Source organism: Passer domesticus, chromosome 7 (genome assembly GCF_036417665.1).
Source record: "Passer domesticus isolate bPasDom1 chromosome 7, bPasDom1.hap1, whole genome shotgun sequence".
NCBI classification, from domain to species: Eukaryota; Metazoa; Chordata; class Aves; order Passeriformes; family Passeridae; genus Passer; species Passer domesticus.
This window is the reverse complement of record NC_087480.1, coordinates 35418269-35437391: the sequence shown is the minus strand read 5'-3', so window position 1 is coordinate 35437391 and position 19123 is coordinate 35418269. Positions and strand designations below refer to the sequence as shown.

The 19123-nt window shown below is 38.9% G+C and overlaps 1 protein-coding gene across 10 annotated transcripts in view; it reads left to right on the top strand.

Annotated features, from left to right (window-relative positions):
• Positions 1-18810, top strand: part of RALGPS2 (Ral GEF with PH domain and SH3 binding motif 2) — a 115892-nt gene extending 97082 nt beyond the window's left edge. For all 10 annotated transcript variants that reach the window (XM_064427673.1, XM_064427670.1, XM_064427676.1 and 7 more), the window contains 5 exons: positions 1514-1619; positions 2361-2453; positions 9546-9651; positions 10835-10926; positions 12730-18810. In XM_064427673.1, the coding sequence (XP_064283743.1) occupies positions 1514-1619; positions 2361-2453; positions 9546-9651; positions 10835-10926; positions 12730-12759 (427 nt within the window). In that variant the 3' untranslated portion in view covers positions 12760-18810. The remainder of the gene's footprint in view (positions 1-1513; positions 1620-2360; positions 2454-9545; positions 9652-10834; positions 10927-12729) is intronic.
• The last annotated feature ends 313 nt before the right edge of the window (positions 18811-19123 follow it).

Genomic DNA, 19123 nt, shown 5'->3' with positions numbered 1-19123 from the left:
ACCTTCCCTCTGCTGTTGGTGATTTGGTTTGGTTTAATAATTAAGTGGGTGTTTTCTGATGTTCCCTTTCTAACTTATGTGTCAAACTGAAGGTAGAGACCTTTTTCTTCAGACTTAAAACTTTTCCCTTCAATGACTTATTCCATATCAGCACAAGGACTGGTCATTCCAGCCTGCAAATCCAAATTCTGAACCATTGGATCTTTCTATCAAGGCTGAAGATGTTTTGCCAGGGTAGCTTTTGAACTGCCTGCCCCAGTGGAGCAGTGCTGGTAGTTCTCATGGGGAAACAAAGCTGCTCCTGGTGCTCATTGATGGCATTCCAGATTTTTTTTGCTGGCTGTTCTGTACTGAATTTCTTTGCTCCTCTTCCCTAAAATCAGAGAGATGCCTAAAATGAGTAACACATTCAAATTGCCCCCAATTTAATATACGTAGTATTTGCAAGCTGACAGAGTAACAAAACTGATTATTCTGATTCCGTATGGATACAGATTCTGTCTCCAGCTGTGTCACTGTAGTTGGGAAATTGCCATTAACTGTGAAACCTCTGTCATGTTAAGAAGCAAGCATTGTCTCACTGAATTAAACCCATCTTCACATCTGTCAGTGTCCAAAATTGTCTCCATATCATCATCCTCAGTAGGTGCTACAGTGAAAGTGTGTGTCACATTTCCAGTTTACTTTGGACATAGGATGGATGAAACAACAAATCCTGGCTTCCTTCACAATGATTTTCGGGTGCTGTTCAATCTCTTGGCTTTTCTAGAAAGCTGCTGGGTTCAGCACTTTAGTTACATGCTCTGATTGACATTCACTGAAATGATTCCTGGTGTAACTTTTCTCTGATTGGAAATGCTTTTGAAGCCAGTCAGCTTTGTAATTTTAATCAAGCTCAGTTTTCTTTCCTCAGTGCTGTGCCTGGCCTTTGTTTCAGCCCATTGCCCTCCAGTCCTTCCTAGGGCAGATCATCAGTAGAGCACCAGTTGCATTAAAACACCTTACAGCTGTGGTTTGGGTTTCTACTCTTTATTCCTGCTCCCTCCCACTCTCCTTGCTTTCAGATATTTTAAGGATTGTGCATGTTTGAGCTGTGCTTTGTTTTTGATGTGCTAATGGTTCTGGTGTTTCTAACCAAAAAATAGTCAAATCTTTGCTGCGAGGGCTGAAGGAGAGGTTTAACATGTACAGCAACTGTACCAATATACTTCAAATGTTTACTTTTTTAAATTAATTTTTCTTGTCTTTCAGTCCTGTTTTGAGTTTTAATTTTTTAATTAAGGATTACCTGCTTGGCTAATTAATTTTTCTGATCACTTTTGCTTGCGAGTGTTAATTCCACAACAGCAATTCCTTGTAACAGCCAAAGTCTTATTCCACAATGAAGTCAAATAAATAGAAAGTTGACATTTTCAAATTACAATAAAGGTATTTGCATTAGGTTTTGGTAATGGTTGGAAAATTACTTTAGGAAAAATACTTTTTCACACAACTCTTCACATGCTCCTTTCAGCTCCCTAGAATCGGAAGATTTGGCTGTTCATTTGTATCCAGGAGCAGTTACTATTCAAGGTGTTCTCAGGAGGAAGACTTTGTTGAAAGAAGGCAAAAAACCTACAGTAAGATTTTTTTAATAAATTAATTTTCTCACCTTCTTCCTTTGCCCAGTTATAAACACAGTAGAATGGCCATTGGGCAACTAGTTCAAGTGTCTGAGATCTCCTCTGCCTTGCTGATTAAGATTTAGGGTCGTTGCCAGAGTTTTGATTCTTCTGTTTGGTGCATTTATTCAGTTTGTAATGCTCTACACATAATCCAGGAAGTAGAAGAGAAGAGGATGCTGCATAAAATTTTCTACAGTTACCGATGACTTTAAAATGGAGAGAATCATGTTTTGTCTTCCTTAACAGTAGGTAAATCCCAGCAATACATCAATAGATGATAACCCTTAGCATTTTTATTACAAATACTTGATGATAAATTATAAATCAAAATACATATTCAGGACAATGGGGGGATACCTTATGGCAGCACCTAAGATGGAAAAGGACAGGGACAGATGTACGCTGACTCCACAAAGTGCTCTGTAGGGATTGCAGGAAGTATAGAGCAAGATGCAGAACATTCTTCTCAGATTAGAGAGGAAAGGCACATGTTCTTTCTGCTTTCTGGAGTTTTCATGCATTCATAGGCCTGCATGAGTAACAAACAGCAGCTTTGGAAACATGGCTGATGCTTGGCTGGACAGTCAGTCCCCTCATGTTCTTGCAGGATGGTGCCTCCTCTTTCACAGCTCATTGTTATGAAGCATTTCACTTATCCATTGTATTTTTGGGTTTGTTTGTGTGTTTTCTCTCCAGGTAGCATCTTGGACAAAATACTGGGTAGCACTGTGTGGAACCCATCTCTTCTACTACGCTGCAAAATCCCTGAAGGCGACAGAGAGAAAACATGTATGTAAACCAGGCATGTTCCAGTATCACCTGCCAAAACTCAAATGTGATTTCCTGATGTAAACACTGAGAGGAGTTCATGCCTTGCCTGATTTCTAGTCAGCACTATCCTGTCTCCCAGTCAGTCAGTCACCTCATATGGATATACTCCAGGGAAATATCATTTACATTTGTTTGCTACACCAAGAACATCTGCTTTGCATCTGCCATGTGTCTCTGACTTTGCTGGTCTTTTAGGAAAGGAACTGTGTCATTGGTCTGTCCATTTTCAAAGCTCTGTCTTTGGATGATTTCAGTCTTGCAGCGGTTTGAAATCCAAACCAGCACTGATGAGGAAAAATTGAGCAGTCACAAGATACAGCAGTTAAACATGTATACTAATTTAATCTATGTGGTAAAATTAGACCATTTGATTTTTCTGTGTAATCCTGTAAGCCATTAACTGCAGTGGAGTACCAAACACTTCATCTGCTCAGCACAGAGGTGCAATGCCAGATGATGCTGGGGTTCCTTTTATTTGCTGCAACTTGATCTGAAAGAAGCTAAAATGTTTTGCTTATGTGGGGAAGGAGCAAGAGGATTTTCTGTATGAATGTTAAGATGTGCATTGTTCCCGTTTGATGTCCCTAGTTAATTGTAATGATTCTCTTAAGAAACTGGGTAAAAATTGAGATACTTGAATGTGAGTTCATTCATTACTCAGAATCATTACTTGGTTGTCTTGGTAGGTGTTTCAGGTTAATTTATGACAACAGTCATGTAGAACAGTTGCTTTGCATAGAGCTTATGGAATTTTGCAAGAGGAGTGGTGCTTTTGGAATCCTTGTAAAGGGGACTTTCTCTTTGGTACAAAATGCTGTTTTCTTACCCTGACATTTTTATGTGCAAAGGGTGGAGATTTGAAGCTCAACATTTCTGGTTTGCAGGTTCCTGGATATTTGAAGTTGCTGTGTGGAAAGTTTGTGTATAAAGTTCTCTTAATCTAAGAGATGATTTCCCACTTTTTATTGGAAGTTCATTAGGAAACAGTATTCTAATACTAATTACTTTCAGAACTATTTATGTGGTTCCTTGGCCCACCCCTACTAGCTTTGCTTAGGTAGTATTGAAACTGATCCTACTTAATTTGTCTAGCCAATGGTTCATTAGCCAATCCTTCTGTCTTCTGGGTGTCTTGGGAGAAGCGTGTGTTTGGATGCATTTGTTTCTGGCTTCAGTGAAAACTTTAGGGAAGGATTCCACCTCATTAAAAGGAAAGAGCAGACTTGTAAGCTATTATGACTAGAAATGCAAAGTATTAAAAAAAAAAGAAGGAACCAGGAAAGAGCTTGTGCTGGCATTATGTCACTCACAGCTAGTTGCCTATTTTTTCTGGAAACACTGAGAAACGGAAAAGAAATTTTTGTGGTAATGTCAGGCTTTGTGTTCCTGTTACTGCTGTGATTCCTCCAAGCTTTGTGCCAAAATTGCACTTTGTTTTCTTTTAGGAATAGAATGTGTATTTGTGAGTCTCCCTGGTTCACTGTTCTATACAAAGTTATGGAGGACTTTACCAGACTTCTATCTATTCATTCAGAAGCTTTTTCACTGTTCTGTGTTAGCATTTTTAAACAATCTAAATAGCATGCAGGTTTAGAGAATTTGAAAAAAATTGCCTAGGAAAGAATTCTGTTGATTGGAAATTAAGTATGTTAAATTTGCATTGTTTACACGTTTCCTTCAGAATAACAATTTCAATAGTTTAAATAGTCTTGCCCTTTCTTTAGCAAAAGTAAATGAAGGAAAAAGATAAACAGTCTGGTACCTGATCCTTCTGAGTCTCTGTTCCTGCAAAAAACTTCATTTTGCCTGGAAATACAGTCACATCCATTTACAGTGCTCTTTCAGAGATTATTTTCTAAACCTCTTGAATTGACTTCTGATACTCCACTCCCCAAGTTACTGATATGCTGTGACACCCACAACATCTGAACTGCTGGTGAACAGAGGCTTAAGAAGCCAAAATCTGTCTTGTGTGCTTGTGTTTCTTTGTCCAGGGAAAAAAAAAAAGTGTTTTCTTGTTCCAGCAAACCACTGAGGAAGTTTGCAGAGAGAGGTGAGGAGGTGTTGGAGTCCAGGGTGCTTGCAGGATTTCCCATCAGGAGCCTACCAGCCTCATGGCTTGCAGATACTGAGAGAAGTTTGAGCAAGGCAATTCCCAGGAAAAGGAGGAAGAGGAGTGGTAGTTAAAGCAATGACTGCTGAAGAACATTAATTTCTTTTTAATAGCTGGCTCTATGAAGTTGGGCTGAACTGTCCAGCACAGCCTTGGATTTGGTTGTACACAGCTGATGTCTTGCCTTCAGCTTTTTAGGGCAGAAAACAGCCTCTGTTCTGTTTGTGGATGCCAAGCCTGTTGTGGAGCTCAGTCTCTGATTTGGTTTCCCAGGTGCAGTTGAGGTTTATCTATTGTAATAACTATTTTCTACAGTTTGGGTTGTCTTTTATTTAAACAAATAATTTGCAGTGAGTAGTCACAGCAAACCTCTGCTTCAGAGGTTGTTATAACACAGAGCAGGAGCTTTGTGTTGAAATTAGGGTGGGAAACCTGGTAACTGCTGTTGAGATAGATGGATTGGTTGATGGATTCCAGTTCATTAAAGAGGCTAATAATAGATGGTCAGTAACTTGTTCAGCTGCTCTGCCTGTGTTGTACTTTGAGCCTGGCTCTTCAAGGCTTAGGTTTCCATCCCTTTCACTACAGAGTTATTGTACAGAGCCTCAGCTTTGGTTCTGGAGTCTGTGGAGATGGCTTGTCAAGGGTCATGTTTCAGTTCACGTTTGGTTGCATTTTCAGGAAAAGTTAATCAGGAGAGAATGAACTGCAGATGGTCAATCATCCCTAGATAGCTAGAGCATGAGTAAATGCTCCAGGTACTGTCCAGTGATATTCCCAAGAGGTTCACTCTGAAAAATGAAGAGATCCAAGGCTAGATTTAGGCCTGGGGGGTTTTTACTTACAGATAAAAAGGATGATGCCATCTACTTTGAAGCAGGTCTCTTTTTCAGATTGATACATTGGAGATTTACCTCAGCAAAATATTCCAGGCATCTTCTGGAGCCATTTAAACATCTGTCTTTTCTGCTTCCTTTCTCAAGCCCTCTGTGACATGGAAAGGAACGCTGGCAACAAAAGACTCAGTCTGCTATATAAAGTTTCCTGGCTGGAGCTCTCATGGTAAACGTGTCTTGATTACAGGCATGCTTTTGACCATTCTGCTGCTGCAATTGCTCCAGGCAGCTTGGAATGCATCGACACTCAAAGCTCTTCCAGGCTTATAATAGCCAGCCTCTTTGGAAAATTACCTCATAAAAATCCCAGAGTAATTTCAGCAAAAGGGGCAAAAAATCCCCTCCCTTTTAGACACAGACAGGCCAGCTCTTCTCCTGCCTGTGGTCAAAGGCCAAGGAGTGCATCCAGTATTGTGTGCTGCATCTCCTTAGAGTAACAGCATAACATCAGCATTGAATTTAGGTAGTGAACAGGTTTCTGTTATTACTACAGTAATGGAGAATTGTCTATAAATAAGCATGTGAAATTGAGAGCCCAGAAATGTAGTACAGCACAATCTGGGAGGAATGTGTGGACAATGGTTTTATCTTGTATGCTGAAATGGAACTCACAGAGAAGCCTCTGTGAAAAACTGCAGCACTCGTGCACATTTAGAAAAGGGCAAAAGTAAGAATAACCACTTGAACTTAGACTTAAAATAAACACTTTGAAAAATGTGAATACACCTGTAAAACTGTTTATAGTGATTGGACTGAGAGCCTTGCCAATTTCTGTGACAACATAGCATGCATGAGAGATTTTTCTGTGTTTGTAGGTGCTTGGAAAGCAACAGAGACTTTTTATGCTTCATGCTTGAGCACAAACCCTGGTTAGTTCTAAGCCTTCCATTGCATGCTCTAATCAAAATTAGATTGATTTACTTGTAGGGTAGCCAACTTGGTACTTGTGGCTCAGGCACTTTCACTGAAATACCCTGATGAAGAATGCTGTCATCCTGGGAAGGATGTTCAGCCACCGAGAAAATTATTTGAATATTATAAATCTGTAGAATCTCAACAGGAGATGTGGAGGAGAAGATTTGTTGGTTGCCAAAATGTTGGAGTGAAAAGTCTGTCCACATATTAATTCAGATTTTTTGATTCAGAGATTTACTTATAAAAGCTTTTGAGCTCAGAACAACAGCAACAACAGCAAAAATCAATTATGTGAAGCCTAGTGCCAGAGCTGTGCAGTTTTCCATGTGTATAATAAGAGTCATTCCAGTGGCCTATATTACAAAAAGCAAATAGGAACCAGGAACATTAAATTACAATGAAGCTTTCATTCCCTTCATGTTAACAAAGCAGACTTGCTGTTAGCAAGGCTCTGTGCATCAGCAGAGAATGAGCTGCCCTGGGGACTGTGTAAACATGGAATACAAACCCAGCTGAGCACAGGGATGGAAGGCTGACATGTGTTTCTAGCAGTGATGGATTGACGCTGGCAGGAAACACTTTCCTTGTGTGGAGCTTTTCATTTTGTGGAGGAGCACCATGATTAACTGATGGTTTTGAGTGAAAAGAAAAGGCAAGGAGCTCTAGCGGTGTGGATTGCATGGCAGTGTCACACCCTGGATACCTGTTGGGATAAGCAATGTTGTTTCTGTGAAGCTCTAGAAATAAGTGTTGTTCAAAAGGTACATTTTGATCTATAATCCATTAAAACTGCTTTGTGACTCAAATTTCCACCTCTGTGAAAGAGACCTATTAATGCTTTAGGGCTACTTGGAAGTTTGCATTTTGCAGGTCCCTGTTAAGTTGTGTCATCATACTTTTGCAGTGTTGCATTGAGTCCATAAAAAATCCTTTATATATACTTCCTTTTTTTTAAAGAACTCATGAGCTGTCTCCTTAACTTTATTCCCTTTCCTTGTCTTTATTCCTTCTTTCAGATAAAATGCCTTAATTTTCACTTCAGACTGACATTACTTCTACTGCCTCCTCAAAGAAATTTCAGTTTCTGTTTGAGAAGGAGTTACAGCCCTCACTGTAATGACATCTTATCTGATAGAGCTTTATAATTTGCCTCCTCCTCTTCTGAGGCTTTACCACATCTGTCCACCTCTGAGAGTTACTTAACTTCAGCATGTGTATACAAAGAGCCTGGACTCTTAAACTATTTTCAACTTGGTTTAAATACTTTTTCTTCCAAATACTGGTCTAACGTTTGTTAATTCCAAGTTCTAATGGATTGTAAACCAGGGTTTAAAATGCAGCCAGCTGTGCAAGTCCCAGACAGATAATCTTACCTAGACAATGGCTTCACAGGGTTAGATGGGATTTTAGAGAGAAATTCCTCCCTGTGAGTGTGGTAAAGTCCTGGCACAGGTTACCCAGAGCAGCTGTGGTGCCCCATCCCAAGGCCAGACTCAATGGGGCTTGGAGCAGCCTGGGATAGAGGAAGGTGTCCCTGTCTGTGGCAGAGGGATTGGATGAGATAATCCTTAATGTCCCTTCCAACCCAAAACATTCTGTGATTTTGTGATGATTCTGTGACCTTCCAGGTCTTCAGTTAATCTGTGGCATAGATTAGAATAACTGACACTACACTTGCTGTGGGTTTTTATTTATAAAGCAGCTGTATTCCCATGCACAGAGCATCTTATAAATGCTTACTTTGCTCATGTTACCTTCAAACTTGTTACCAGTGACTCTTTCCTTGGCTGAACCAGAGTTCCAGGATTGTAACACTAAAGCAACAGTTCTAAAACAAACAAAAGTAACTTGGTGCTTAATGTTGTGCGTCTGCCTTGTGGCATTATGTGGTGGGCTGACACAACACATTAGCATGAAGAATAAAAGCATTTTAGAACTACAGATTGATTTTAATGACTTCAAGCCAAAACAATCTCAAGGATGTTTTATTGTTTCTAATAATGCAATTAAAGAGAAATCAAAATTGATGTGGTAATAAAGAGGTTGGAATGGGGATTCACAGGATGCATCTGATGCATCTGATGAGGATGAGCATACACCAGAATTGGACTTCCTGGGCAGAGAAGTTGGGTAAAGCACTGCAGAGGGTGAAAGTGCAGGGATTGGTGGAAGAGTTGGACCCAAGAACATAGGAAGAGGAGACCTGGCAGCCAAAGACATGAGAGAAACTGAATTAATTAGGAGCTGGGGCATGGGTGGGACTGCCTGAGCAAGCAAGGAGAAGTGAATTGGGTGGGTCTACTAAAAGGTAAAAAGAAAGGGAGAAAGGAAGCTTATGGTTTGGAGATAAGTTGGATTGAATAAGTGAGTAGAACCTGGAACTGAGAGATGCATGAGAAGAAGAAAATAATACTGTGACCAGGTGAATGTAAAACTGTGGGGTCAAGGAGCTGTCAGCAAAGGGACTGTGTTGTGCTTAGGCCTAAGTTACCTGTCAATCCATGAATACCACCTGGAACAGGAGAACACCATCATTTTGAACATCTTGTTGATAAATGAGCATGACTGCCCATTTCTGGGCACTTGTTGCTTGAATTTACATCCTCACTTGATTCATTTAATTCATCAGGTCATCATATTTAATTACACAGTTGTGTTATCTTGTCCCCAGGACTCATGTTATGGGTAATTACAGAGTGTTATAATAATTACTGCATGCTAACTGTGAATAGTTACAGTACAGGCAAGTTCAATTCTATTTGTGAACAGTGGAGGGAATAGTTTTGCATTTATTAATATACTTTAGAACTATACTGTACATTCAAATGTGAACTAATGTGGTGAGGAATGCTGCTGTAATCATGCAGAGCATATTAGATGTCTAACAGGCTTTTGCAGATTGTGATACTCATTTTAATTTGTTTTGAATATATTGTCTTAAGTTCTGTTTGCACTAATTTCATACAACCTTTGTTAATTTTCTTAATGGTGTGAAGTGCTCTGCTTCATTTGAAGTTACCCCATGTTTAACAGTGCCACTGGGAGGGACTGCCCTGCTGGGTCCTTGTTCTGGGCACATCTGGCCTCTTGTTTTAATTCCATTTTCATCCCTGCTTGTGTTTCCAGTTCAAATCCACGCCCAGTAAGAGTGTCTCAGTGGTGGGCTGGATGGTGATGATGGCAGATGACCCTGAGCATCCAGATCTCTTCTTATTGACTGATTCTGAGAAGGGTAAGCAGTGCACAGAATATACATTTTCTCTGCTGAGGTCATTTGTCAGCAACTAAACCAGCAGGTGAAAGGTGCCATCCTTCCAGTTTTAGCTGCTCTCCAACAAATCACCTTTAGAATGCAATGGGAGCAACAACCCATGGAGAATCCTTAGAGTCTTCATTGAGTTGTAAGAGCTCTCCAAACTCTTAGGAACCCCAGGTGTGACTTTAACTGGAAGTATTCATCTGTATTCTTTTAAAATATGTTTAGATCACTTTGAGGCATTTTCACATGCGTGAAATCTAAGTAACAATTTTAAAAAAAAGATTCAGCTGAGACTAGCTGCTTGAGCAGTCCCTTCTCTCCAACTGAAAACCAAAGCCCAAACCATGTGTTTAAATGTGGTATTATCAGGAAAAGCCCCTCAGAGATCTTGACTGTCATGTGAAGAAGCCTGTGGATGTCCATTACTCCAACACAGTGCCTGCTTTCAGCTGAAACTCTGAAGAAAATATTACTTTTCCATAGCTCTTCAAATTGTGCAGAAAGAACATTATTAGAAGCTCTGATAAAGGAGCTTAAAGTTATTTATTGCTTTGTCTGCTTCAAGTCTTAGTACGTTTTATTTCCAAACATCTCTCCTAGCACCACTGATATGAAGTATAAATTGTGAGTGCTTGTCAGCTTAAATTCTGCAACAGCAATCTGAAATGTTTTTGTAACACTTGACCTGCCTGAACCCAAGCAAGCACTGTGTAACTCCAGCCACTGAAAATACTGATCTGAAATGTATCAATACATTTAGGAGTGATTTGCAAGTATTTTCAAATGTAGCTTTCCAAGGTGCATTTCAGTGATACCTTGCACTTTGTTAAAAAAAATCATGATATTGTAAACCAATTGCAATAATGGCAGTGAACAAAACCACTTTTGTTTTGAGGGATATTTTGTTCCTTCCTAATTGACACAGGCATTAGTTGAAATCAAGAATGTTGGAAAGGAAGAGACAAGCTGAAACTTCTCTTCAATAAGTCAGGCAATTGCACCTATTCCAGACAAACTGTAAAGTTATATGGATCATCTATTACTAAATCTTCTCATGATATTTCAGTTTAGAGGTACTTTGAACATGGGTAGGATTTAATGTTTAAAAAGGAGCACTGTTTATGTTTCTTCATCAGTTTTTTTTTCTCTTTCTTAGGAAATTCATATAAATTTCAAGCTGGAAACAGAATGAATGCAATGCTCTGGTTTAAACACCTGAGTGCTGCCTGCCAAAGCAACAGACAACAGGTGAGAGCAAGGCAGGGCAAAGGAATGAGCTCTTAGGAGCTCAGAGCTGATGGATCCTCGAGCTGACCAAGCTGTCACCGAGGGCTCTGTGTGCTCCCTGAGCAGCCTCTCCACCCCTTTCACCTGCTGGTGGATGTGCCTTGGCTTTTCTCTTTGGCCCTTTGCAAAGAAGGCCTCAGAGCTTCTGGAGTAATGAAGAAACATTTGGGGCTACCTTGAGACTAATTTAGAGCAATTGGGGAAATGCAAGGAATGCTCTAAAATATCTGAGTGCAGTATTTTTGTCTTGCCCATTTGAAAAAGGTTATTGCACAATTATATAAATTTATTATAAAATTATATAAAAAGCTGTAAACTGCAGCATTCAATATCAATTCCAGATAACTCTCCTGAAGTGCTTTTTTTCAGGTCATGAGCATACATATTTTCTGCTGTGTATGTATTTAGTATTCCTAAAATGCACAGAAAGTAGTTTAACCCTTGGTACATTTTCCAGTCTTTGAAAGCAAAAGTAACATTTTCAATTAATCAAAAAGGAAGATAAGACTCCAACCCCATTAAATGCAGTTCTCATATAAATTCTTACTGACCTTTTTCATCAGCAAAATCCTTTTTCAGTTACTTTGTCTCCCTGAACTCTTCTTTCTCTTTGCACATTTGTTTATGGAGTTCTTAGAGCAGAAATCCTGCTGAATTTCAAGGGGAAACAAAAAGGCTTTTTGTGATCCTTCTGTGCTTTCTTGTTCAATTCTGCCTCTGAGAGAGATCTTAAGAAGTAAGGAGGGTTGCAGAAGTTCTGTGAAGGTATTTGAGACAGTGCAAAGGAGAAAAATTGTGTTCCTGGCTGGAGGAAGTGGGGAAAGTAGCAAATAGTGGCAAAGAGTTTGCAAGTAAGTGGTGAGAAACTGTCCTCTAAAGACAGTTCTAGTTCAGTAAGGGCTGGCAATACTGTTTATTACTGTTAACAGTGTAACTGCCTTAGAAAAACTGGATGTTTATATGTATTTTCAATGGAATATAAACACCTAGCTGTTTAATAGTAATAGCTGAATAATAGTAAGAACTATTTTAATAGGTACTATTTGTGATTTTAATGGTGCAGCTTTAGCCCAGTTGAGCATTCTTGCATCTACAGGTAAATGCAGAGCAGGAAATTCTTGATTCATATCCGACCAAACTGATTATTTATTGACAATTGTCAGGAATGTGGTGGCTCTTTAATAACCGGACTAAAAGAGACATGTTGGCGTCAGACAGATTCCTGATGGAGAGAAGATGGGGATATAACTAATACATTACAAGCATTAGCTTTAATCTTCATGAAAGGAAGTGATGTCTGCAACAGACATTTGGGTTTGCTATGGGAAAAACCCAAACAAGTGTTTATGTCTCATTTTTTTTAAATTAGTCTGAAAAAGACTACATCAATCACTGATTTGTGAAGAATTTTCTAGCTGGGGCTCAGGTGAGAGGGTTCTCCTTATCTAGCAGAACTGATATTTATCATGTTGAGGTTGTTTTGATGACAAGTCTTAAATGTCATCAAAATTAGCAAGTTCTACAACCATAAAAGAAAATTATAAGACAATTATAAACCTCACAGCAGTTTAATCTTTTTATTATACCTGAGGTTTCTGCAGCTCCAAGTATAATTTTTCCTGCTGGATGATAGTTGCATTCCTTCTCCCTTTTTTGAAGACAGAGCGAGTGCACTTCAACAAGGTGTCTAGTCAGTGAAACAGTTGAATGCAAGTACCTACTACCTGAAGTAAATTCTTCTATCATTTATATTTTTGTTTTCAGGTTCCTGCCAACTTGATGACCTTTGAATAACAGGCAAATTCAAAACAATAAAAAAGGACAATTTGAGCCATCTCATAATTGAGAACAAGGTCCTAATGAAAAATGTGCCAGCTGTATTCTGTGCCACAACAGAATCTGTCAACTCAATCTCTGAACTCTGGAGCCCTGAACAAAACCACTAAAGGTTGGGGAGTGGAGTCCCCCAAATTAAAAATGGAGTTGCAACATGAATTGCCATGGACCATGCTTCATTATGTTCTGAGAACTGACCTGTGGAAACCACTGCCTTAAAGAGTGAAAGGAAAAACAACATGAAACACCAAATAGTGTGTGTGAAACTTCTGGCGGTGCTGTGCTTGAGTTAAATAGATTGTAGCTAGTTTTGAGTTTCTTTTAACTTTATACTAATTTTGAAGATAACTCACCTTTTTAGGCATTCTTAAGAAAACAGGTAAACTGGTATTTAAGAGTTGTATCAAAAGCTGTGTATGAAGCAGGTAAGAGGTACTACATGTTCTGGAGATGTTGTTTAGGCCATCCCAGGAGTCCTGGAGGGAAGCTTGTCCCAGGCACACGGCCTGGAGCAGTGTTATTTCTCTCAGACCTGTGAGAAATGTAACACAAGTGCAAGTTCAGAGCAGCACTGAGCTTGCAAACCTTGGTCCTGTACGGGAGCCAGACTCCGAGAGTGGCACAGAGGCTGAGCCAAAAATCACTTTGGTACGTTTAGCTCTAATTCCTGGTTAAAACCAGGAGTTTTGGGCAGTCAGGGGGGGTGTGTGTATGAGACAAAACTGAAAGCACTGTTGGGTCAGAACTGAGTGTTTTCATCCCATATGTTTCTATGCCTGTGACTCTCCTGCACAGAAAGGCTGAATGACACAACACCAACACCTGGGTACAGCTCACTGAGATGTTTGACTTTGGGTATCTGCTAATTATCAGTTAGGGACCACTGATTAGTGTGTGGTGTTTCATAATATCACTTCAGATGGACATTTTAAAAAGATAGAGGCACAATTTCAAGCTTTCATGTTCTCATTTGGCAATAATTGATTTTAGTATCTGTCTCAGTCAAAGTAGTTGACGTTGTGTGGTGTTGATAACATGGCCTAAAGAAGACCTTACATACAGAAGCTCTTTTGATCTTCGGGCAATTAACTAATTTATTAGAAGGTAGGATAACCTAAGGAGAGAAAATGTGTGGGGCCATCAAAATTCCATCCTTGACAGGAATCATTCTTGGTCACTGAAATTACTCACAGAGAAAAACATAATGGTTGTAAAAAGGGAGCTGTGCTTTTTGTGTGTGTTTGATGCTTAAGACTTTGATTCTTGCTTTATTGGGGTTTCCTTGACGTCACCTAGTTTCCTGAATGATTGGTCTTTCTTTAATCTTCAAAAATATGATCTTTGTAAAGCAAGGAAACATTGTCCAAAATATGACTCTGATATTGGAACTTTGAAGTCTGTGAAAAAGTAGTAACTGTTCCATTGACATTGTGGTTTAGTGACCGTAAATATGCTTGCAGATTCCACCATGAATTCTCCTTTTTAAACAGAAACAAGCTACCTACCAGTCTGTTTCAGAGTTCTCTCACTATCTAATAAAGGTTTCTACTAGTAGTTGTTATTTTGAAAATGTATAGTTTGTTTATCGCATCTGAGTAGAAGCCTATAAATTCACATTTGAGGGTTTTTTTTTCCAGAGTCAAATTAATCGTGTAATGAAAATGATTAATTTTTTATTTCTGGTTGGCAAAAAGAAGGATAATCCAGTCTCACAGTAAACAAAACAAAACACAAAAACCCCAAGCACTTGGTGATGTGAAGGGTAATAGGGTGGTTTGTATTTCCAAGAATTCTTCTGAATTGGCTCTTGGTAGAAAGAAAAACAGTAGAAAGATGCTTCTGTTGGAATTACACCACAAGGACTTTGAAAATTTGGCTCCCCTTGCAGATCTTTTGTTGTTGTTTTTTATATGGGGACTGAATAGTCTGTTCTGAAGTCATGAATTTTGGGAAGGGGTTTCTCGTGCTGAATCCCTCTGCAATTCACACATCTGCCAGGTTTACCCACTTTGGGTGTATAGTAAAGACAACATCCTGACAGCCAGCAGTGTTACTTTAGTAGACTTTGCACAACTTGAGTTTGGTTTTTTTTCTGTTCTAAACTTACCTAATGTGTGTTTCTTCTCAATGACTAAGTGTTTGGGTTTTTTTAACAATTTGTGTTCTTTTTTTTTAAGCATTGTGGATAATAGCCTGTGGATTTTGAATTTTTAAATAAGCTATTCTAGGTTCATTGCAGCATAACTGTGTCTGTTCTTTTGTTAGTGAAAGGAAACATGCAACTGGGAGCCTCAGCCTGACAGCCCTCAGCTTTGCTAAGGACAGAGCCAGGTCAGGACATGTCATTTATTACTGGATTTTTGCATTTTTTCAGCTGTTTTGAGTTAAGTTTTTATGGTAGGAGGATGGTGGAGAAAAGAATTCACAAATCATCCTTTAATGAATTGCTGTTACCAGCTTTCATTGTCCTTGCACCTCCTACTCTTCCTTGTTTTCTGCCCCCAGATCTGCTGGATTTTTATGGGAGAGATTGAATGTTGTGGGAGGAGTTTCTTTAAATGTGTAGCCAGAATAACTGGAGTGAGTAATGACAACACAGGAAGTATTTTTGGCACTTGTCACACTGAGTAGTTCAGTACTTTCCCTTTGTTTATGGCCACGTAGTCCTGCAGGGCAACACACAAACACTGACATTTCTAGAGCTTGGCATAAATTATGCTCAGAAAGAGCTGCTGGGTTTGTTCCCCCAGGGAAAGCTGCCTCAGCTAAGCTGTGGAAAGACTCAGACAAGTTAAATGACACACTGTAAAGAATGTACTAATGCTCTTTTTTTTTTAAAAAAAAAGGGAGTTAAAAAAGTTCAATAACTGAGAGTATGGCTGAGGAAACAAGGAGAGCTGCAAGCTCATGGTATTCAGGTAAGGCTGCCATCCACACTGCTTCAGACAGTTGGCAGTTTCTCTTTGATTTTCTTTTTTAATGTCTTGCTCTAATTGTTTATCTTGTTAATAAGTGCTGAATCACTTCAGCTAATATTTGTCACTTTATCCCTTAATGTTTTGATTTTGAAATTAAAGATGCCCCTTGCAATTCCTTGTTTTGGCTGCATTTGAGCAAAAAATTTTTAGAGTAGCTCTTCTAGCAAGACTTCAAATATGAATATTAATTATCTGCTGACTGATAATCAGCCTTTTAGCTAAACTAAAAGTTTTGGGAAAGATTAAGCAACAGGGAATATCTGGGTTATGAAATTGGTGCATTGCATTAAAAATATATAACACTGCACTGCTTAGTGTTAGCTTTTATCTAATTAATCTCTGCTACTTTTGGCTAGGATTTTCAAACCTAATTTCTATTCCAGTACCCTCTAAAGCAAATAATTTTTATAACTTTTATTGTTAAAACATTCTGGTAATTTGAATAAACATAGCTCAGCTCAGACACTTTTTCATTTTTAGATGTCTGTTTTATGCCAGAGGAGTATTACTCAAGCTGTTATGATTCATTAAGTATTTAGGTGCACATTATAGGCATTAAAACTACAAATACTAAATGAGTCACCTAAATACTTAATGAATGAGCTTTAGCACCCTGCTTTAAAATCATGTTTAGAGAAGCATGCATATTGGAAACAAAAGGAAGCATAAAAAAACACAGCAGGGTTTTATTAGTTATCTATTCCTCACTAGGAATAAATTCATCAAATTTAATGCTTCTTGCACCATCAGCCTCCTGTATTTGCATTTCTGTATTTTCAACACCAGTCCTCTTCTATTGGTATCAGACATAATTTGGTGACAGCAAATCTCTCTCTCCCAGCAGAAGCAGTTGCAGGTTTTTGTGCTGCTGGGGCACATGAGAAGCAAAGGTCTCTTTTGACAAAAGGCAAGTTGATCTTATGGTTTTGATTAACTGTAACAAATCTTGTCCAAATGAAGGTTAAAAACATGGGATGCTTTTTCTTCTGGCTCTGTCAGTGGCCTTTTTCTTCATTACTTGTCCTTTACAGTTGTTTGGTATCCTAACTCACCAAAACTTGTAATTCCAGCCTTATTCATGGCCAGCTCTTAGTGCTGCCTGCTGCAGCATCAAAACCCCAAGACTGGTACTAAAGGACATCAGTGACTTCTCTGTTCATCCTACAAGGAGACAGCTGTGAAAGTTTTGTTATTATTCTTTAATATTAGCCTTTTCCTTTCATTTTTCTCTAAAAGCAGCTTGTTCATAAGGTAACTTGGGAAAGTTGCCATCAAAAGGATCTGTACGAGTGGACATGGAATTCTTTGCTAGGGGTTATCCCTTCTTTTAAAAACCACCACTCTGATTTGTAATTTATGAAGAGGGTGAGTGCTTGGATTGGAGCAGGACTTCTGTCAGTGCCTTATTATGAACCTGAAGACCAATTCCTTTATTTCAGTGGTGAGTCCCACCATGGCAGACTTGCAGGCTGTGTGCTCCATGTTCAAGGGGTGACATTCCTGACAGCCACTGCATTTCTGCAGCAGTCACTTGTTTTGGTCAGTGTAAAATAGCTGTGGCTTGAGTTGCTTTAGTATTATTCCTGTATTTGAATTTGAGAAAATTCCTCTTTTTAGGAAAAAATACAGAGCTTGGTAGTTTGGGCTTTTTCAGTTTTTGTCAGAAGTAGCTCAGACCTCTTAAAAATTAACTTATTTTTATTTTAGTATGTCTCTTGAGTAGATTTAGTGAGGGGGAGAAATGAAGAGCATAGTCCAAGTCATGGTCTAGACCACATGAGCTCAGGAGCTCACATTATTAGAAAGGAGCTTGCTTTTGTCTGTCCCACTTTGTTGTAAACACTGAGGAGCATTCTTAGGTGACAATTTCTCTTGCAAGCTTTTTGTTATAAATAAACACCACAGGAAAAAACTGTTTGGAGAAAGAGGAGGCTTGGCTAAATCTTAGTATTAATATCCCAAAAGCTCAGTTTTGTATGTTGTATTTCTAGTGCCAACACTGTGTAGGGAGCACTGTCCTTCACTGAAACAACTGCTAGAGACTGTTTTAGCAGCAAAGGCTTCAGAAGCTTTGGAAGGGGAAATGAAAAAAAGAATGTGTTGTTCTTAAGCAAGTAAATATTTGTTTTCCTGGAATACATAGTTATAAAAACACAGCAGTTTTAGTATAGTCTTTTTTATAAATTCAGATGTTGGAAGGCTAATTTGAAAATTAATCTTACTCTTTCTAAGAATACTCAAAGAGAACAGAAAGGTCTGAAGAGAAAATACAAATTACTTGGTGTAGCTCTGGCTGTTGCAGAGCTGAGCTGACAAGTTTTCTCCAAGTTACTGAGTTGCTAAGGAAAAGAAGGTGTATAAAATGTAATGAAATGCAAGTTCCTGCAGATCATGGCACAGTTCTGGCTGGAGGCCTGGTCTTGCTCTTGAGTGACTAAAAGCACCATAAATACTCTGTTTCCTTTGTGTGTTTGATTTTTATTATTTCTCTTGATTTGGGTGGGTTCTGGCCTTCATGTGTGTTTGCTGAAGTAATTTCTTACCATTCCAAAGCTGTTCACAGCTGAAACTGCAAAGCAGACAAGCAGTATAAATCAATTCAATGTTGAAATAAAGGATTCTGGGGTGCCTGGTTTACTGGCACTTCTGGCTCCTTGTGTGCAGGAGTGTATCCATTCAAAAACTACTGAACTGGAGTGGGAAAAGCACCAGGAAACATAGATGTGTTTTATAATAATCCTCTGAGGACCAACCATCACTGGAAGGGGGATCAAGGTGTCATGCAGTAAACACAAGCCATTTTTAATGTTCCCTGCTGGTGTGAGGCATCCCAGGGATGGAGGGATTGCACTATGATCTCTCTGAGTGATGTGCAGTTTGGCTGTCCTCGAGCCTCTTCCTTCACCTTTTTTAATACTTTGTTCTCTGTGTGTGTGTGTGTGAAAACTGTGTGTTTGCATAAGCTAGTTTAATTGAATTTAAGAACAGGTTTCAAAAATCTTTCCTACTGAAATAAATTATTTAAAACATGGTCTGTGTCTGAAGTTTTAATTTCTCATTTAAAAAACTGCATCCAAACTCCAGCTAGGTTTTGCAACGTGGAATTTGACTGTCTTTGGAATGGTGCTGAGATCAGCTGGAATTTTAGTGGCATTTTTCAATGAACCTTTGAAATGAAGCATGTAAAGATACCATTGTCCACTGGTGCAAAAGAAATCTAAAGACTAGCAGGGAAGTACAGTCCATTGAAGAGATGTATGTCTGGTCTCAGAGATTGCTCTGTTAAATGATGTGGTTTTTCTCTCCTTGGTAGTTTATCAGAATTTTTTTTCTTGTTGTTTCTA